The sequence below is a fragment of the Rhinoderma darwinii genome, chromosome 1, assembly GCF_050947455.1.
Source record: "Rhinoderma darwinii isolate aRhiDar2 chromosome 1, aRhiDar2.hap1, whole genome shotgun sequence".
Classification (NCBI taxonomy): domain Eukaryota; kingdom Metazoa; phylum Chordata; class Amphibia; order Anura; family Rhinodermatidae; genus Rhinoderma; species Rhinoderma darwinii.
The window spans coordinates 355,173,849-355,196,277 of record NC_134687.1 but is presented as its reverse complement, the minus strand read 5'-3'; the positions used below and the strand labels follow the sequence as shown (position 1 = coordinate 355,196,277).

The 22,429-nt window shown below is 39.1% G+C and overlaps 1 protein-coding gene across 1 annotated transcript in view; it reads right to left on the bottom strand.

The window, feature by feature from the left end:
• The window catches only part of FREM1 (FRAS1 related extracellular matrix 1), a 210,583-nt gene that overhangs the window by 57,264 nt on the left and 130,890 nt on the right, over window positions 1-22,429 (bottom strand). Inside the window, exons 18-24 of the mRNA XM_075826720.1 lie at window positions 17,914-18,099; window positions 16,977-17,173; window positions 11,042-11,264; window positions 10,251-10,395; window positions 7,312-7,453; window positions 5,950-6,145; window positions 1,729-1,993 (exon numbers count right to left, since the gene is read on the bottom strand). Of these exons, the coding sequence (XP_075682835.1) occupies window positions 1,729-1,993; window positions 5,950-6,145; window positions 7,312-7,453; window positions 10,251-10,395; window positions 11,042-11,264; window positions 16,977-17,173; window positions 17,914-18,099 (1,354 nt within the window). The remainder of the gene's footprint in view (window positions 1-1,728; window positions 1,994-5,949; window positions 6,146-7,311; window positions 7,454-10,250; window positions 10,396-11,041; window positions 11,265-16,976; window positions 17,174-17,913; window positions 18,100-22,429) is intronic.

The following is a 22,429-nucleotide window of genomic DNA, read 5'->3' as shown; positions in this document are numbered from 1 at the left end:
ATGAACTAATTATATTTAGTACTGCTATGGTCTTATAATACATAATGGTTTGGGGCAAGTACAGTAATACTATTTCAATTACATAGAGACTAGTTACAAATCCCTGGAGAATGTATTACACATTTTAGACTATAGCCATGGCAGCTGGTAGTTGTAAGTACAAATTTCCGTCACCATAGACATATAAATTGAGTAAAAAGCAACAACCAAGATTAAAGTGAACACGATGAGAAAATGTGGTGCTCAAATATCTTATGTGGTGGATTGAACGTATATGGCATTTTATTTATTTTATATCACTGTTGCTAATAAGAAATAATAGCAAGACTTCCCACAACTCACAGGAATAATTGACTAAGCTGAAACAGTTAAATGTGAGAGTGAAAGTCTATGGTGCTCAGCAGGGGCCACATCTTCAATTGAACATTACAGATCCTCTGTGCTGCCTGCAGCTCCATGGTGATGGAACTGGCGACAGAGGCTGCCATCTGTCATGGAATTTGAAAAGATAAAGAGGGGAAAAAAGCACAGGAGCAGTAAATAGTGCCAATTCAATGCAAAATCAAGCCAGCGTGTCAAAATGGAGGACATTTGCGTCTGTACTTGGCATAGTGCTGCCGGCACCTGATGTCAGGGGTTGCTAATCACTCGGTGTCATCTGTCCAAACAAGAAGTGCCACATTCTTCTTCCAGCCCAGAAGCATCAGACAATACATAGTAATATTTCTGACTAACAGAAAGTGCAGTAGTGGAACATAAAATCTGATCGCTCAGACACGCAATAATTGATGTTGCCCTGGCTCTTCTGGCCTTCTACCGAATACAGCCAAGGGAAGAACACCAGGTTAACAGACATGGGGGTTACTGCCAGATTTTTTACAGCTAGAAATGTTAATTAAAAGAGTCTTAAAATTGAATAAGTCTTTGTTTTAGGGTCCCTAATTATTTTTCCATTTTAAAACAGCCTGGCCATACTGGCTTTATATCAGGGAATTGGACTGGTGACAATCTCCTGTGAGATGACGCTGTAACGCCAGGTGCTGTCGTCCCACTACCAGATGCAGGGGCTACTGAAAACATCATTAGCATTCAAACTTTATGTGTCCAATTTTTGGTTATTAATTCTTAAAGGGTTATTGACACAGGACCCAACGCTTAATGTTCCTCTGTGTTTTATAACATAGAATGCCCACTATTATTTTATTATTAGATATAAAAGGAAAGACTAGGCACAGGGAGTTCCTGTCAAGTGATTTTATGAGTACAGATTTTGGGAACAAAAGAGATAAAGAGCTTGCTAATAAGGAACATTGATCTGGCAGGTTACATTTTAGCAATTTCTGTTTTTTATTTGGAAACTGAAATAGTAAGCGATTAGGAAATGTTTAGGATAAGAAAAGATTTGGAGATCCAACCTAAAATGAGTTGTATAGAAAACCTTGCGTAATATTATTTTATTCTTAATTCTTAAAGGGGGAATCCAAGTTGAATATTTACTATGACCTCAGGTATGGTATTAAACATAAATATTGTATCAAATCTCAACAAGCATCAGATTGTAAGCAGATGATTTAGGAAGCTTCGGGACAAAGACACTTTACATGCTTCTGTAGTGCCAAGAAAACCCAGGCTACCTAGTGGTCCCCTGGCACTAGAGAGATTAGGTTAATAAATCATCTGCTAGCTGTAAAAGAAGAGACAGAAGAGGCTTGCCATCCAGACACCTACTTGAACATATCAGCAGCAGCTGCAGCCTTGCCATTGTGGACATAGCAGACAGTCTGAGCGGCCACATCCATCTGACTGAAGCTTGTTATGGGAATTCCATGATGGTTGACATATTCAATCTGCCCGTGCTGAGGTGGTGAGGAGACTACATACAGCAGCTCTTCTGGCTTGTTGGTGCCATCAGTGGCCAGGAGAACATTAGTGGTTAAGATGGCCCTGTCTCCTCTTGACACATGAAGTGTTTTCACAAATATTGCAATGTCTCCTGGTGGCAAAAATAGGGGGAACTGAGACCTTCATTGTGATACATATTGTAAAGAAAATAGGCTCTGCTGACTTGGTAAATCAATTTGGCATCATGCTATGCAACTATAAATGAACAAATATAAGGGCTTGCCATTTAGAGCTTTATGTAAATTGTATGGATGCTAAAAATAATGCATATGGATTATTAGACGCTGGATTAAAGGAATTTCACTGTAAGGGCCGCTGCAGAAACAACCCCATTCAGATGAATGGAACTGCTTTTCTGCAGCGCTTACAGGGGGCCTAAAGGTACAGTCACACGCGGCAGAAATTTTTGCAGAAATTTTTTGCTGCTGAATTTCAGTTTCATTCATCCGAAAGGAACTTGCAGAACTCCTTCCCCTGCTGCAGAAACAACTACAATTAGATGAATTGAACTGATTTTCAGTCACAGAAAAATTCCGCCCTGTTCACACGGTGGAATTTTTGCGGTGGAATCCCATTAATTTCAATGGGAGGAGGACGCTTCTTTTTCCCGTTAGCTGATTTTTTCAGCTAGTGGACAAAAGAAGCCTCCTGCCCGATCTTCTGGCAGATTCCGCCCAAACCACCCATCGAAGTGAATGAAAGTAGGAATCTTCCTGCTGACGGCAGTAATAATTCTGCAACAGATTTTGCCCACGTAGCGTAAACGCTTCGTAATTTCCACAGCTGAATTCTGTGCAGAAATTCTGCAGCATTTACAGTAGCAGCAAAGTGAATGAGATTTGATGAAATCTCATCCACAAAATCCACAGCAAAAACGTTCTTAAATTGACCTGCGGTGTGGATTTTAAATCCGCCTCATGTCAATTTATGCTGCCGATTCATTGCTTTTCTGTAGCAAGTTTTCCCCCCAAAAAACCTGCAATAAATAGCCAAGTGTTGCGACTTTTGCTGTGGAAACGCTGCGATTCTGCTGCACAAATCGCAAATAGCAAAATAAAACTTTTTTTATGTCAAATTTAAAAAAAATCTAGAATTACAGCTTGGCCGTTGTCATAACAATGCTTTCTTCTGTTCTCCATCCAGGCCGGCCTCCTGGCCATGCCAATCACAGGCTGCAGCGGTCACATGGGCTACAGCATATTCCCAAGAGGCCGGACTGCACGGACAATGGAGGTATGTGTCACCATGACAATGGTCCGCATAGAGTATAGAGTTTTTGTTTTCAAGCGCTGGTTTCCGCAGCAGAGATTCCGCTTGAAAAACTGCACCACAATTTTATGCATTTTTTCGGGCAGAGGTTGCTGCGTGTTCTAGGTCAGATACGACCCCTGGGAACCCGGCCTAATTGTCCCTGGTCTTGTAACCCTTGAGACAGTTTCTGATCTGGCCTGACTCCTGAGAACCATTCTGCCTGACAAACCTGTATAATAATGTAGCTGATCTGAGCCTCATTTAAGGATTCAGGAGCACAATCAAGTTTTCATGTTGGACTGGAGAACACTTCATATAAAATTTATAGATTGAACGTTTCTGTGAATGTGGAATTTTTTGGAATAATATTAATAAAGATAATTAGTGAAGCACATCTGAATGACTGACTTTAATTTAGCCTTCGAGGGAAATGTAGGACATAATTGTTAACCTGTGCACTGAGTATTTAAGAATAATATGATTAAATGTAGTTAGAATCGTCTTGTCTAATTAGGGTTCAATGGATTTTTCCAACAAAGAATGTTTATCACCTATCCACAGCCTAGTGATAGAGCTGTTTTCGTCCTTTCCATAGAGTTGTATGAATGAGCAGTGTGCGTTCTCAACCGCCTCTCCCTACAAACTTCTCTTCACTGTGGATGTGCTGGTCAGAAGGAACAGGGGACTTGGAACCCCAGGCTGGTGATTTATCACCTCTCCTTTGGACATTTTTATATTAAATTATAATAACACTTATAATGTTAAAAAAAAGTACACAATTGATATTGCCGTGTCCCTAACTATCAAAACTATAAAATTTCCACTTCCCCAGAAATATGTTTTATAACAGTTATACAATACATTACAGTCCTGGCCAAACATATTGAGAGTGACACAAATTTTGGTTTTCCCAAAGTTTGCTGCTTCAGTTTTTATAGTGGCAATTTGACAACTCTAGATTGTTATGAAGAGTGATCAGATGAATTGCAATTAATTGCAAAGTCATTCCTTACCATGAAAATTACCTTAATCACAAAAACCTAATTTCCACTGCATTTCAGCACTGCCACAAAATAGTATGATAATTTAATATAAAAATGTCTGTGTGTTTGGTGCAACTTTCAAAATACTTTTTATTAAAAATGATTTTTACTTTTTGAGATACAGCTGCTTTGTATTCTGTATACAAAGCAGCTGTATCTAGCGCTGAAACCTGAATCTGCCAGGTCAGCGGCACTGACGTGTTCAGTGACAGTGGGTTATCGAGCTGTTATCGATCATATCTAAGTTCCTAACAGTGCCGTTGACCTGACGGATACAGGTTTCAGCACTAGATACAGCTGCTCTGTATACAGGATACAAAGCAGCTGTATCTCAAAAAATAAAAATAATTTGTAAAAAAAAAGTATTTAGAATGTTGCACCAAACACACTTAGACATTTTTATATTAAAAAAAAACAAAGATTTTAAAGCTGTACATAGCCTTTAAATAGTATATGCTCACTTGTCAGTTTCTTGCAGAATTCTTGGAATTCTGGCCAAACCGATCATACTTTTTATGAAATGTTTTTTTGGGGGAAAATATTTTCATTTAGGCTGTATCCCATGTTAAAAGTGTATTCTGGTTTCAGCAACTGAATGCTATTTTTTTGTATAATTAAAAGTTATAAAATTTTCTAATACACTTTCTGTATTCATTCCCAACATCAAGATCTCTGCTTGCTGTCAAGTGATGGACACACAAGTGCACAACTCATTACAATACACAACTGTGATAACTGTAAACAGTCCTGCACCTGTGCAATCATCACATGACCATGACAGATTTGTATCCACTGGAAGTAAACAACGAAGGCACGTTTTGAATGACTGTAAGCAGGGATCTTCAAAACCATGAGGAATTCATACAGTAAATATATTGGAAAGGTTTATACCTTTTTCATTATACAAAGAATAACATTTATTTGCTGAAACTCGAATACCCCTTTATATTTGAAAGTGGCTCTCCGCCAAAATAAGGTTGGGGACCTCCTTAACTACACCACATAATTACCGAACTATGAAATGTTAATGCTGTTTAGATTATCCAACTGTTACTAACTGTTTTGTTCCCTTGGTCCAGCTCATTTTTTGCTTTGTTCAATAAAGTTGGTTTAAACATAAGGCAGGAGACCTCTACTGTATATTTTCCTTTATTTATCCGATTCTCCTTCCCAATATACTGTTGAGCTATCCATCAATGCAATGTATCAAGTAAATGTTTGTACATAAATCTATCAGGGTTTTTTGTGCAAAGTTTAACTACAAAATTAGGCTTCGTTCACATCTGCGTTGGGGTCCCGTTCTGACGTTCCGTCTGAGGTTTCCGTCAGAACGGGAACCTGAGCAAACACAAACTGACACCGACGGAAACCAGAGGTTTCCATTTCAATCACTATTGATTTCAATGGTGACGGATCTGGTGCCCATGGTTCCCGTTTGTGTCTGTTGTGCACCAGACCCGTCGTTTTGCCGGAAGCAATAGAGAAGCAGTAGCATAGTCGACTATGCTATTGCTTCCGGCAAAACAACGGGTCCGGTGCAGAACAGACACAAACGGGAACCATGGGCACCAGATCCGTCACCATTGAAATCAATAGTGATGGAGGCGGTAACCTCCGTCGGTGTCAGTTTGTGTTTTCTCAGGGTCCCGTTCTAACGGAAACCTCCGCAGATGTGAACGAAGCCTAATATGAGTTTTGTTGGGTACTTCCCTAGTAAAACAACCTAAAATTATGTCACTCGTGTCTTTCTTACCTTTCTCCATATCTTTTACTATAATATGGAACTGTAGCTCAGGAGACCTGTTCTTGCCATCCCACAGGTGGAAAGTAAAGCTGTCTTCATTTTTTAAACCAAGTGTTCCCCTGTGGATATATCTGACCAGGTTCATATCAATATCTTCTTGACTACACTTCATTCCAGTATCTATTTTTACCCAGTTTTCATGTACCTTTCAGTGGAATAAATTTTAATTAGAACATTTGCCATAATTACATTTAAAATTATTCTGAAATATATTTTTTAGCTTTCTTGAACTATGTATACATATATACAATGTAAAGATCAGATAAATCCCAATCATATCTGTAACACAAATACACAGATATGTAAGGTGTAAGTGCTTTTATATAATCACAATATTTAAATCGAAAAATATTTTCTAACTATGAAATTGTAAATGTGGCAACTTGTATATAAGCACAACAACTTAACAGCTAGAAAATGATGGCATTAGAATTCAGTTTACGAGAGCTGTAAGAGGATTGTTTGTTTTCATAGAGCCACTATGTACATATTTCTTCCACGTAGCTGCTTTCACAAGCTAGCGGCATGTAAACAAACAATCCCCCTCCTGCAGACGTGATCCTCAATATAATTCCTCTTAGACAAAATGTTAACAGCAAGAATATTGGTAAATGTTAGCTCTAAACCCACACACAATTATTTCAGAGATATTTACATTAACCGATACCACCCCTTTAAAGGGGTTATCCACCTTTTGACAACTGATAACCTATCCACCGGATAGGTCATCAGTATATAATTGGTGCGGGTCTGACACCCGGACCCCGAACCGATAAGCCGCTCCGGTGACCTGCGGGCACCGGATGTTATGGCACATAATGCTATGTACGGAGCCCGGAAGCATTTGGCTCCATACATTGCATAGCGGCCATGCTGCTGAACTGCAGGTCTGCTCCTATTCACTTGAATAGGAGCAGAGCTGCAGTACTGCAGCTCGGCCGCTATTCCGTGCCCGGAGCTAAGTGCTTTCGGCATGTACCTCCGGTGCACGGAGGCACCGGATAAGCTGATCTGTGTGGGACCAGAGTGTCGGACCCCCAAAGATCATGTACTGATGGCCTATCCGGTGGATAGGTCATCAGTTGTCAGAAGGTGGAGAACCCCTTTACGGTCTCTTTTACAGGTCATCAGAATTTGGCAGCCAAAACCAGGAACAAAGTATAATGGAAAGATTTACACCTCTTCTATGTTTGGGACCCACTCCTAGTTTTGGCTTCCACTGACCAAAATACTGCCGCGTGGAAGTGGAGTAAGAATAAGTGATAATTTTAGTTTTTCTGCTATACGAAACATATTAATAAGGACGCAAACCTTCATTTGAAGTTCTCCTTGGCCTGGACTACTGTCAATTATATAGTGAATTTCATCTCTGGGAGTATCCTTATCTTCAGCTGACAGTACAGCACTTGAAATAATATAATGTTCACCCATGCTCAGCACTACTTCACAGTGCCTTCAGAAGAAAGTATTAACACAGCGATTCAATTAAGATTGTTACAAGGGAGCTCCGTACATTTCTTCAACTTATATCCCTCTATTAGATAATACATTTATTCAAAACTGACATTATTGTACTGGAATTAAAGAGAAAATCAACCTAAACATATACATTTATGAAGGCCTATACCTGCTGTAGATAGTCAACTGCTCCTGTCATAAACCTAAATCATCCCTATGCTTACATACCTACACGGTCAGGGGTGGTAAATGTGGCTCAGGAAAATATACAAGAAAAGATGGTGTAACATTTTACAGCATTAACAAACAAAAATTGCAAACCTTGCCATCTTTATCTGTGAATTGATTTATCCAATTTCTAATAAAACCACCTGCATTACCCAAGTGATGTTACTGGAAACCCCCATAATACCACAATGTAGACAAATCCCTGGTCATTTCTGATAAAAACTGACACATAATAAATTTGTACTACCGAAAGGTCAATTCTATATTTTACTACATCTATTAACTATCTATAGCATGTAATGGGGTTTTCTGGTTTAGACAAGTGCATTCGTACCCACAATGAAGACAGCAAAATGCACCCTAGTATATAAACTTTGCAGCTTTCCAAATAAATTAAATCATACACTCTTACATTGGCTGGTCTATAGTGGTTTTGCGGTTAATACCTAATATCTCCAGTGGTCTAAGGTGAAGAAAGGGTATTGATTTACATTATACATGGGGGTTATGGGTTATTATCTAATATACCTAGAGGTCTATGGTGCTTTAGTGGTTAACACTCAAAGATTTATTGTAATTATTATTATTATTATTATATTTTTTAGGATGGGGCAGGGGTTAGTTGTGGTGCTGGGCAGGTAAGTGCACCTATAATTTAATTTAAAGAGTCTCTGTCACCGCCTTATAAGTGCCCTATCTGCGTCTCATTTTTGACGGAGTTATGACCTATTTTAGCTTTATGCTAATGAGTTTCTTAATGAACAACTGGGCCTGTTTTACTTTTTGGCCAAGTGGGCGTTCTCTCCATTCATTTACACTGCAGATAGCGATATAGCTATATCACAATGTGCAGCCACATACACACACACTAACGTTACTGCAGTGTCCTGACAATGAAAATACATTACCTCCAGCCAGGACGTGATATCTATTCAGAATCCTGTCACTTCTGTAGCGTCTCTGTGATATTTACAGCAAGGCAAGCATAATCTCGCGAGATTACGATGCAACCTGTCATTTCAAACGAGATTACGCTTGCCTTGCTGTAAATATCACACAGACGCTACAGAAGTGGTCAGGATTCTGAATAGACATCACGTCCTGGCTGGAGGTAATGTATATTCATTGTCAGGACACTGCAGTAATGTTATAGTGTGTTTATGTGGCTGCACATAGCGATATAGCTATATTGCTATGTGCTGTGTAAATGAATGGGGGGAAGTGTACGACGGTGATTGGTCACTGATTGGTCAGCGTCATACACTCCTCTGTACAATGCCGACTTGGCCAATAAGTAAAACACGCCCAGTTGTCCATTGAGAAACTCATTAACATAAAGCTAATATAGGTCATAACTCCGTCAAAAATGATAGTTTTTCTAAATAAAAAACACTGCTGTAATCTACATTACAGCGCCGATCCCATCATGTACAATATAGGCCACTTATAATGTGGTGACACAGCCTCTTTAAGCCATGGGTTCAGAATTCTTAAAAAGATTTGGGCTCTGTTTTCTTTTATTTATGAAGAGCCTCAAATTCCCTAGAGCCAAGAACAACATCAAATATACGCCCCTGGCAAGGCTTATGCATCAGGACTTAAGAATATATTACAGAACATATTGGAAGATATTCATTTAGGAAAATGTGGCAGAATTATGTGGAGTGCTTGGCGTGCACCAAATTTATGATGCTTTTTAACAAAGGGTGTGAGCAAGAGTCATAAAATATAATAAAATGTAATAAAATGTGCCAAATTTATTAAAGATGTGTGATATTTTGTGCGCGCAAAGTACTTACATACATGCATAGCAACGATGAGGTATCCATAAGAAGATTACTGTGTTTAACATGCCTAACAGGTTGCATCACATTTATCATGACATGTGCCATTAACATAAGCATGGTTGCTGTCTCGTAATTGCTACATCCACGACAGTAGTAATAAAACTCCCTCATTGACTGTAAAGTTACTGACTCAAACTTCATAATGTCAACTCCTGTCCCACATTAAATAACACATATTATGGGATTTAATCACTTCGATAAGGGCCACTAATATTTTGTGTATACACAACATATACATGTGTGCTTTCTAAACTTACCTCCCGCCTGACCTATCCCCAGATGTATGGCACGAGTTGTTAAAAAAATATGTAAAAAGAAAAACCGTATACCTCCGATGGGTGCCTCCAACAGATGACATCTATCGTGCATAGACTCCCATGTTCTAATAGTATACGTTTAACATATGTTTTTTTTTACTGGATGACTGTGACGGATGGTTTTCACGAATGGCATCCATCACCCATACACTCCCTTGTTAAAAAACATACACGTTCAAAAAATATTTTGTTTTACTGGATGACGCAAGATTGTATTGAGTTGGTATCATGACAAATTTTCCAACTTAACTTTACTTGAAACTTTATTTTATGGTGAATATAAGATGGTCGGTAAAGTACCCAAAAAAATATTCTAATCAAATTAGAAAAAATATTCCTATTTCTGTGCTGCTCTACACATGTGCCTAGTCTGTCTATATGGTAAGTACATAACACTTACTTTGTAAGGATTGGTCTTTCATCATTAACACCAATAATGTTAACAAAAATGGTTCTCTCCACCTCATGATGTCCATCTGACAATCGGATTGTAAAGCTGTCCGCAAGGTTTTCAGAGTCATCGTGCACATATGCTAGCTTCATACCTGTTTACAGAATGGAAACATAAGCCTATCCATAAATATATACAGATTTATGTGGACATTTATAAATAACTTTATAGTAAAATACCTAAAGATAGTAGATTAATGCTGACAAAACACAAAGATTTTTTTGCAGAGAAATAAAGTAGAAAATTCTCTTCAGAAATACTATTACATGGTGGCTTTATCTTTTAGATGCCGCCATCTAATAGTATTTCTGCAGGGAATTGTCTCCCTTGTTTCTCTGCAAAAAATCTTTACGTGTTTGGTCAGCATTGATCTACTGTCTTTAGGTATTTTACTGAAAAGATATCAAGGCAATCCAAGTCAATCCACCAACACAACTGTAACTGTGGGAAATTCAACATGTATTTCAAGTACTTACTCTGTAAAAGTGTTTCAAAAACTTTCATATATCAAATTTTATCTTCAAAAATATTACTTTCCCATCCTTGTCTGAAGGACTTATATAAAGACATATATGGCAAGCATTGTAAAAGTAGATATTTTTTATGGTAATAAAAGGCATATAATACAGTAAAATCTTAATAAACATACCATAGTAAAAAGCCATGCGGCACATAAAATTAGGTTGCTATCATCTACATATCATCTCTCTCCCTATCTATCTTATTTATTTCAGACATACCATTTCTGAGGTGCTCCATTGTGAAGTCATGTACAATAGGAACAGTGTTATTTTTGAGACTTTTAAGTAATCGCTTAATTTGGTCTATGCCAAAACTTTCTTCAATAAGTAGACCATGACGAGGATGTACTGTAACAATAAATGATAAGTAATTCTGGGGGACATCCATGTCCGACACATTAATTATTGAAGGTTCAAGTTCTCTCATTTGGCCTTCTTCCACCTAAAGTGCAGAAAGAAGGAAACAAACTTACAACCTTTAACCACAAAATAATGTTGTTGTTTTTTTAACTCAAATTCAATATCTAATGCATGTTTGCAGCATATTCGACTGGAAAGTCAAGGGTCCTGTTTTTATGGGATGAGTTTTTTTTCCCCATCATTAAAGGTGATAGCTGCTAGATCAGTGAGGGTCCGACCTCTGGGACCCTCACCAATCGCCAGAACAGGAGGTCCGTTTTCACCCGTTTCAATGGAGCGTCGGCTAAACATGCACACTTCCGCTCCATTCAAAGTCTATCGGACCGACTGAGATAGCCAAGAGCTGTACTCAACTATCTCCAACAGTTTTACAGACTCAGCTGCCGCTCCATTCAAATAGGCTAAATGGGACACCCCATTCTGGCAATTGGTGGGAGACCCAGCGGTCGGATCCACACTGATCTAGCAGTTTATACACCTATCCAGTAGGTGAGAACTGGTTATAACGCTTTACAACCGGAATACCCCTTTAACCAATTTAACGCATACATACATACATACATACATACATACATACATACATACATTTCAGGCATTGACTGCAATAGAATTACATGCAAATATTTTCAAAAAAAAATCTAATATTCATAATTATATTTGTTTGTTTGTCCAATCACTTTTGAGCCTGAGAAACTGGAGGGACTATGTAAAAAATGGTTGTAATTCCTAAATGATTAATGCATTAATTGTTGAATGTTAAAGCCCTTAAATTAAAGCTGAAAGTCTACACTTCAATCACATCTTCATTGCACATCTTGTTTTATGTGAGAATGGAAACAAGAGAGTCACTGTTGCAGTTAAAGTGTTAAAGTAAAACAAAAGCTTCACAAGAAAGGCTTGAAAACAACAAAGTTAATGTCCTGAAATGGCAAACTCAGAAACAAATATTTTTCAGTGTCATACATTTAATGCAACTTTTTATATTTTATTAGATTTATGCGTCTAAGAAGAAATTAACAGTTGCCATAAAATAGTAATTAACCACCAGAATTTTTTTAATGTTTTATTATAACAGCATTGGATTTAAGTAGGCATTTTTGCACTGAACAGAAGACTCTTTAATGGCAAGGTGAAAACAAATCCCTACAAAGCGATTTACCTTTATTATAATAAAGTATTAACCCCTTCAAGTTAGTATTTAGTAGAGACACCTGTGTGGATAGGTCTCCGTTTTACACATGTGAATGCTGCAGTCATTTCCCATTCTTCTTTGCAAAAGTGTTCAAGCTGTCGAGTCACATGTGGACCGTAGTAAGGCAACAGCTATTTTCTAGTCCAATCACAAATTCTCAATTGGTCATTTCTGAGCCATTCCAGGACATTAACATTGGTGTTTTCAAGCCTATCTTGTGTAGCTTTTGTTTTATATTCGTTTTACAAGTTCCCCAGCGATCAAAGGGATATGAGTGCTCAGCTGAGCTCTCTGCCTTTTGGCTGTGACTGGCAGAGCAGTGTATGGGCTCCTAGACTTTCTATGAGCCTGTAAACTGCTAAACCCGCCTCTCCAAGGATCAGCTGAACGAAGCTCTTCACAGCTGAAGATGATCAATAAAGTAAAATAAAGGACTGGTAGACTCTAAAATTCCAAATGCTTAAAGAGGACCTGTCACCAGGTCCTACAAAGTGAGTTAGCATTCTCACCTAATAGCCGCTGTTTTTCTGAGTCCAGCAGTGTTTGTCTTGTATTTGAGTGTCCGCCCTTTGCTGAGCTATGGACCCCTCTATATTTATCAATAAATATAGAAATGACTTGCTGGCTAGCCAAGTGGGTTTGGACGCCAGCGATTCTCAGTGGGCGGAGCTACAACTGAGCCTCTGACGCTGACCTCTCAGCGTGAGGCTGTTTCCTAATGTCAGTCTCCAACTAGCACCATCGCGTGAGACCACGCTGGCTGAAGACTGACTCACGCGATAACTGCTGGCTGTCATCTTCATGAGACAACCCATAAAATTAAATAGCAGTTAGCAAGTGGCGTAGCTATAGGGGTCGCAACTGCGACCGGGCCCCTAAGCCTAGGGTGCCCGCAGGTGGTCCCGCTTCCAACTGAATCTGCGTCCGAAAGAATGCACATTCAGTTGGCTTCAATGCTGGAGCCTTGCTCCAGCATTCACTGTGACCCAAGCAGCTCAGCGCAGGCAGGCGCGATGTAGTGACGTTGTTGCGCCTGTCTGCACCGAGTCACTCACATCACAGTGTGGAGGAGGAAAAGGATCTCCACCACCCGTCGTGGGAACGGGAATAGGTAAGTAATCATGTTATTATTTTTCTATTAGGTACATACATATGGGGGCATTATACTGAGTATGGAAGGGGGGGCTCATATGGTAGCTGCTGAGGGGGCATTATACTGTATGGGGGGCATTATACTGTATGGGACAGCTATAGGAGGCATTATCCTGTATGGGGGGTATTATACTGTATGGGGCATCTATGGGGGGCATTATCCTGTATGGAGGACATTATCCTGTATGGGGGCATTATACTGTATGCGACAGCTATGGGGGGCATTATACTGCGTGGGGCATTATACTGTATGGGGCAGCTATGGGTGGTAGAAAAAAAACCAGCAGAGTTTTGTTTTTAATGGCGTTCACTATGCGATATAAATTACATATTAACTTTATTCTGCAGGTCAGTATGATTACCGCGATGCCATATTTATAGTTTTTGTAGTCCATCGAGCTGTATGAGGCCTTGTTTTTTGTGGGCCGACTTGTAGATTTCATTGGTACCATGTTGGGGTACATAGAACTTTTTGATTACTTTTAATTCAGTTTTATAGGAGGCGGGATACACAGCAATTCTGGCCTTGTTTTTCAGGGCGTTTTTTTACGGTGTTCACTGTGTGGAAAAATTAGGTGAGAATTTTAGAGTTTAGGTCACTATGGGGGGTTAAAATGTATTTGTCACAAATTTTAAGGGTGTAATCAGTATTAGTTTATGATATGTCTCTTGTTGGCATTCAGGTAAATTACCGTATTTTTTGGACTATAAGATGCACCTGACTATAAGACGCACCCAGGATTTAGACAACAGAAAATTTTACAAAGAAAAAACCATTGGTTAACAAAAATTATAGTTTCACCACATTCTGAGAGCCATAACTAATATTTTTCCATCGTTTGAGCGGTGTGAGGGCTTATTTTTTGCGAGACGAGCTGTAGTTTTCATTAGCACCATTTTTTTGGTACATACGATTTTTTTATTACATTTTATTTCATTCTTTTTAGGGCTATGGTGACCAAAAGACAACGATTCTGGGGTTTTAAATAAAAAAAATTTACGCCGTTCTCTGTGTGAGTCAAATAATGCTATATTGTAATAGTTTCAGACTTTTACGGACGCAGAGATACCAATTTTTTGTAATAATTTTTTTCTTTTTACATTGTGCTTGGGGAAAATGGGAAAAGGTTTTTTTTTTTAACTTTTAGAAATTGTTTACACTCCTGAAATGTATCTAACTTTTTTTTTTACACATTTTATTAGTTCCCCTAGGGGACTTGAACCAGCGATCATTCAATTGCTGATACAATACACTGCAATACATAAATGAGTGACGGAAACAGCGTAACTCGCTGAGCTACGCTTTTTTTTGTAACTCCCATAGTAGTGAATGGAAGTGACAGAAGCAGATTAGCATGCTACGCTGTTTCTGTAACTACTATTTAGTTGTATGGGAGTTACGGAAACAGCATAGCTCAGCGAGTTACGCTGTTTGCGTAAATCGACCATGTAACCAGGAAGTGACCGGAAGACAGCGGAGCCGGGTACGATAAAATGGGGTTTATGACGCCCCGTTCTAGAGATAGATGCGGGTCCCAGATGTGGGATCCGCATCTATCTGACATTTATGACATATCCTGTGGATATGTCATGAATGTCTTTCATGAAAAAAACACTATAAATGCCGCGGTCGCTATTGACCGCGGAATTTAACTAGTTAAACGACCAGGAACAGTGCGATTTTTGTTCCTGGCCATTAGAGCAGCGTGCCAGAAGCTGACTCCTGCAGTGTATGGAGCGGGCTCAGTTCGTGAGCCCGCTCCATACATCATCCCCTACCTGCTCCATGATGTGCATCATGGGTCGGGAAGGGGTTAAGTAAGGAGTGGTCATGGGGCCTGCGCTACCGGTTCCCTTGACTGCCGACTATAAGAAGCAGGGAATTTTTAGCAAGACTTATTCTTGCTTAAAACTGCGTCTTATAGTCAGAAAAATACGGTATGTCTTTATTTATTTAGTAACTTTCACTTTGAAACTAATAATCCTGAAGTGTTGGCTTGAGTCTGAACAAGTCTGCAGGCTGGCGCTGCAGTGAAAGCTGACCAATCAGATTCAGCAGAGTATGTCAGATGACATAACCAACCAATCAGCTGCTAAATCCTGTATTCTAAGAGGATTCTAAGAGGCGGAACATCTGATGTATAGTCATAAGCAGCCATTTTGTGAGGATACATTGATAAAATTCAGGACGACTGCAGTGTAAGTTACTGAATGAACAGGGCCGATTCTAGCTTTTCTGCTGCCTGAGGTGAAAATTGAAATGGTACCACAAAAAAATCATAAGAAATCAAAGTAGCCAACCTCTATGGCATCATTCACACTTGTAAATTGAAACCAAAAATGTAAAACCATGTAAAAAAATTCATACATCTAACTTTTTTTGGTAGGTTCCGCTGGACCGTTTGGACTAAGTCGTAAATTTGTTGGAGTACTTCGATGATTTGTTTTTTTTTTAAACAAAATGGTGAAAGAGGGTTGCATGAGGGAGTTTTTATTTCAATAAAAAATATTTTCTTATTCCTCTATGTTTTTTTAAATACTTTATTAGCGCCTTAGTAATGGCTGCTGTCTGATTGACAGTGTTCGATTACTAAGGCTGGGGCTTCGTGTTGACCAGTAAAAAGGCTAGTACTATCCCCCCCCCCCATTATTACTCCGGTACCCATCACCACCAGGTGTACCGGGAAGAGCCAAATACTAATGGTGCAAAAAAACCGCAACAACTGCTATTTGTTGCGGGTTTTACCCGCAACACAAAAGCAGAGATTACGCAAATACAATTGACATGCTGCAGATTAAAGAAAGCCATTTTTTGGTCAATTTCTGGATGTTTTTTCTGCTCATCATTTACGCAGCGTGTGGAGGAAATTTGTTCAAATCCCATCCACTTTGCTGCTACTATATTATGCTGCGGATTTTACGCAACAAAATCCGTTGCGGAAAATCTGCAGTATTTACGCTACATGTGAACTTACACTAGTGTAATAATAATGATATGTACGATAATATTTACTTTTATGGAAACATAGGCCAATGTATTACATTATGTCGCTTTTTGTGTTATATTAATTGAAGATGCAGTTTTAACCATGTCATTACATTGTTCTACCAAGTGAAGTGAGTAAGTGTTGAAAAGACAAGCAGAAACATATTCTCTTTATTTCGGCAGTGTGCCATTTTCGTCCCAAGCATAGTTTAAAGACTGTCAACATGGAGGAACAGACAGTATCTGCCATTTGACATATACTAGCCAAAATGAATAAACTTTAATATTCTCCAAAAAATACTAACCATTCCAACATGCTGTTAGACAACAAACTTGACACTATTATTCTGTTAACATCTGACAAATTAGAATATTTCTATTAGACAGCTGCCAACATTCCTTACTGTGATATTTCTGGCCATAAATTCTGGAACTTCATCATTTGTTGGGTGGATTACGATGTAAAATGGTTTCTCCAGGGAGTGATGTTTCCCATCAGTGACATACAATGTAAACTGATCTGCAGTTGGTTCTATCCGCTGATGTCTTGACTGTACGTAGTTTATATTTTGGGATGTGATGTCCTTTAGTGTAAATGAATCTGGGTGAAATAAGATAAGGTTAGTAATAATTTATTACATAAAATAAACATGAAGCGAATGTGGACGGAATTATATTCACCAATTTAAGGAAAATTCTTATTCTGTTGATTGCAAATTGTGTAACTGTCAAGTGGATACGTGGCTGTAAATAAACAGAAGCCCTTGGGAAGCAAACATTAGAAATGCAATAGAGATAGGCTACGTCCATGCATGACCACAGGCAAGCCAGTTATCTCCTCAGCACCTCAAGTTCTATAAGCTAGTCTGCAGGCTATTTCTGTTCTTGCTTTTTAATACCATCTGCTGTGTATACATACTTTTGCCTTCATAGCTACAAAAAAAATAAAAAATCTTGCTTCCAACATTTCAGTTTAGACAGATATTTTGCATAATGTGCCATGTTTAAAGGTGACAGCATTTCTGGAAAGATAACAAAATTCCATTGTAGCTTTCTAAAATAATGCCACATGCTGTGTAAAGTCTATTCTGGGAACAATAAGATATGTAAAATCCTGGTGATCATTTAAGAAAAAACTATGCATATTAAAGATCGACTTTTATTTGTTTAGTGAATGCTCCTTATCAGCCAAGAGCAGGGATGGGCAGCCTCCTTGTACTCTGGCTGTTGGGGCTAGCTGGCGAAGTATTGTGGGTAATATAATTCAGCAATAGGAATCGGAAGGTTCCCTGTCCTGCTACATGATTTATAATTTAATTAGAATTGTATTTAATTACTCACCAATACTTATTCCCATGTTACTTTTTTCAAACCCTGGAGATGGGAGAATATTCTCAATGTAGCCATACCGAGGAGGAGAAACCAGTACAAACTGCAATGCATTGTTGTCTGTGTCAGGATCGCTGGCATGTAAGTGACTTACAGTAATTGTACTTGATTTGCCTTCATCCACAGTAAATATTTCACCTATGCAACAATATAAATGAATTTGTTACAGACAATAAATAAAGTTAGATCTTATTAGGTATATTTGGGTATAATCTTTCAGGAGTAAACCAGTATTTCCATATTACTGTTTTGGCTGTTCGTGATCCAAAGATTTTGTCCGCTGCAGCTCCAGTAGCAGTCTACAACAGCTATAGTATCCTCTTTCAGTAGTTATATTAAAACATAACTCCACTTAAAACCTAAAAACTCGGGTGTGATTCCAGTTCAACATCCTACTTCTCTCATGTCATGATCAAAGGGTCCTGGAAGATGAGAGATATTTGTTCTGGTCATTACAGAGGAGAGTTGCTTTATCAGTCCTTATGCCCACTTGTGGTATAGCGAAAACGGGTGGTCACTAGTGAATTTCCTTACCTGACTAACAAAATAGTGACTCTGCATGTTTAAAGAGTCAAAGATTTATCTTATTTAGGCCCCTTTCACACTACGTTTTCTATGTATGTTTGACGTATACGTCAGGAAAGCTCCTGAAGCAAGTGTCAAGTGTACCAATAGGCTCTAATGGTTGTGTTGGCCTCTGATGGGCGGTATAGGTCACGGAAAAGTTTTTTGTTTTTCTGCTGGATAGAATAGCGTAGTCAACTATGGTATTCTATTCAGAGACATCCAGTAAAAAAAATATATGTGTTTAACGGAATTTTAATGGCCTATAGGTAATGGAAGGATGTTTTCAGTACTGCATTTTTCTCCTATTTTCAGAGCACCTACAGAGCACCTTCAGAGCAGCCAGGCAGCTTTTTATCTCCGCCCCAGGAAGCTACGTTATTAGAGCTTCTCTGGGGTAGCCACATTGATGTAACGGTCCATATAGGGATGAAGTTGTTGCGGTGTTGCGTGGGATAGCTGGGCGGGTGGGTGACTACGTGAGTGGTGTACTCTGTGTGGCATAGTTACTGTGCGGGTAATGGGGCATTTAAACAGCACTAAAAACCAGCATATCCACCATGTTTTTACTGCACATACATGCTTTAATGTTATCCAAACAGTCAAAAACTCTGGCATCATACTACTCTGCTGCAACTAGTAGCTCCAGTGTTAACTGTCTGTTTAACAGATACCGTACGTCATGAACAGGGTCATGAGAGTTGATGACATATTTATTAAATGGATATTATAATCTATGGCACTTGGATTCCACTGTGAGCCATCTGTTCCAGCCTCCATTTAAGGTATAGGCCAGGAAATTTAGCTAGCGTACACATGAAAAGAGGACAAAAACCAAGTGTGCATTGAGCCTTTTACCCTGCAAAATCACCTTATTTTTTAGCGAGGGAAAGAAAATCATCGGTAACTACCATCTTTCCAACATGTCACCACAGGCATGCACAGGGACCAAAAATGTAGCTCTTCATTGTGACAGCCCTACTAAAAATGATCTAATCTACCAAGACCTTTGTAAGTATAACATGGGCGAGTGGGAATTGGAATGAACTATATTCATACATAATAATTAGGTTTTGAGTGGAGTTAGGTTTACACCGTGTTCCAAATTATTATGCACATTGGATTTAAGTGTCATAAACATTTAATTATTAGTTTTTCTATTAAACTCATGGATGGTATTGTGTCTTAGGGCTCTTTGGATCATTGTAATCAATCTCAGACACCTGTGATAATTAGTTTGCCAGGTGTGCCCAATCAAAGGAAAACTACTTAAGAAGGATGTTCCACATTATTAAGCAGGCCACAGGTTTCAAGCAATAGGGGAAAGAAAAAGGATCTCTCTGCTGCCGAAAAGCGTGAAATAGTGCAATACCTTGGACAAGGTATGAAAACATTGGATATTTCAAGAAAACTTAAGCGTGATCATCGTACTGTGAAAAGATTTGTGGCTGATTCAGAGCACAGACGGGTTCGTTCATATAAAGGCATAATGAGGAAGGTTTCTGCCAGACAAATTAATAGGATAAGGAGAGCAGCTGCTAAAATGCCATTGCAAAGCAGCAAACAGGTATTTGAAGCCGCTGGTGCCTCTGGAGTCCCGCTTACCTCAAGGTGTAGGATCCTCCAGAGGTTTGCAAGTGTGCATAAAGCTATTATTCGGCCACCCCTAAACAATTCTCACAAGCAGAAACAGTTGCAGTGGGCTCAGAAATACATGAAGACTAATTTTCAAACTGTGTTGTTTACTGATGAGTGCCGTGCAACCCTGGATGGTCCAGATGGATGGAGTAGTGGATGGTTGGTGAATGGCCGCCATATCCCAACAAGGCTGCGACGTCAGCAAGGAGGTGGCGGAGTCATGTTTTGGGCTGGAATCATGGGGAGAGAGCTGGTAGGCCCCTTTAGGGTCCCTGACGGTGTGAAAATGACCTCTGCAAAGTACGTAGAGTTTATGACTGACCACTTTCTTCCGTGGTACAAAAAGAAGAACCTTGCCTTCCGTATCAAAATTATCTTCATGCATGACAATGCACCATCTCATGCTGCAAATAATACCTCTGTGTCATTGGTTGCTATGGGCATAAAAGGAGAGAAATTCATGGTGTGGCCCCCATGTTCCCCTGACCTCAACCCTATTGAGAACCTTTGGAGCATCCTCAAGCAAAATATCTATGAGGGTGGGAGGCAGTTCACATCAAAACAGAAGCTCTGGGAGGCTATTCTGACATCCTGCAAAGATATTCAAGCAGAAAGTGTCCAAACACTCTCAAATTCAATGGATGCAAGAATTGTGTAGCTGATATCAAAGAAGGGGTCCTATGTTAGCATGTAACTTGGCCTGTTAAGTTTTTTTTTTATTGAAAGAGCTTTTGAGTTCTGTAAATATGACCTCCTGATGCTGCAAATTCAACAAATTAGCATTTTAGTTCTCTTTACAACCTTTAAAATGTTTTGATCTCTGTTGTGCATAATAATTTGAAACAGTGCATTTTGAGTTTTTTTACTTCTAAAAAAAAAATCTGTTATCATAAGGAGATTTGTTCAATAAAATTCGCATTATACTCCAACAACGGTTGATGGCTTTAAGATTATACTGACTGCCATTTGCATCGACTATTTAGGAAAATCAGCAAAAAATAACATTTGCATAATAATTTGGAACGCGGTGTATTTATATATATAAATATATATATATATATATATATATATATACTACCACTCAAAAGTTTGGTGTCACCCAGACAATTTTGTGTTTTCCATGAAAACTCACACTTATATTTATCAAATGAGTTGCAAAATGACTAGAAAATATAGTCAAGACATTGACAAGATTAGAAATAATGATTTTTATTTGAAATAATAATTTTCTCCTTCAAACTTTGCTTTCGTCAAAGAATGTTCCATTTGCAGCAATTACAGCATTGCAGACCTTTGGCATTCTAGCTGTTAATTTGCTGAGGTAATCGGGAGAAATTTCACCCCATGCTTCCAGAAGCCCCTCCCAGAAGTTGGATTGGCTTGATGGGTACTTCTTGCCTACCATACCTTCAAGCTGCTCCCACAACAGCTCTATGGGGTTGAGATCTGGTGACTGCGCTGGCCACTCCATTACAGATAGAATACCAGCTGCCTGCTTCTTCCCTAAATAGTTCTTGCATAATTTGGAGGTGTGCTTTGGGTCATTGTCCTGTTGTAGGATGAAATTGGCTCCAATCAAGCGCTGTCCACAGGGTATGGCATGGCGTTGCAAAATGAAGTGATAGCCTTCCTTATTCAAAATTCCTTTTACCTTGTACAAATCTCCCACTTTACCAGCACCAAAGCAGCCCCAGACCATCACATTACCTCCACCATGCTTGACAGATGGCATCAGGCACTCTTCCAGCATCTTTTCAGTTGTTCTGCGTCTCACAAATGTTCTTTTGTGTGATCCAAACACCTCAAACTTCGATTCGTCTGTCCATAACACTTTTTTCCAATCTTCCTCTGTCCAATGTCTGTGTGCTTTTGCCCATATTAATCTTTTCCTTTTATTAGCCAGTCTCAGATATGGCTTTTTCTTTGCCACTCTACCCTGAAGGCCAGCATCCCGGAGTCGCCTCTTCACTGTAGACGTTGACACTGGCGTTTTGCGGGTACTATTTAATGAAGTCTGCCAGTTGAGGACCTGTGAGGCGTCTATTTCTCAAACTAGAGGCTCTAATGTACTTGTCTTGTTGCTCAGTTGTGCAGCGGGGCCTCCCACTTCTCTTTTTTACTCTGGTTAGAGCCTGATTGTGCTGTCCTCTGAAAGGAGTAGTACACACCGTTGTAGGAAATCTTCAGTTACTTGGCAATTTCTCGCATGGAATAGGCTTCATTTCTAAGAACAAGAATAGATAGTCGAGTTTCACATGAGAGCTCT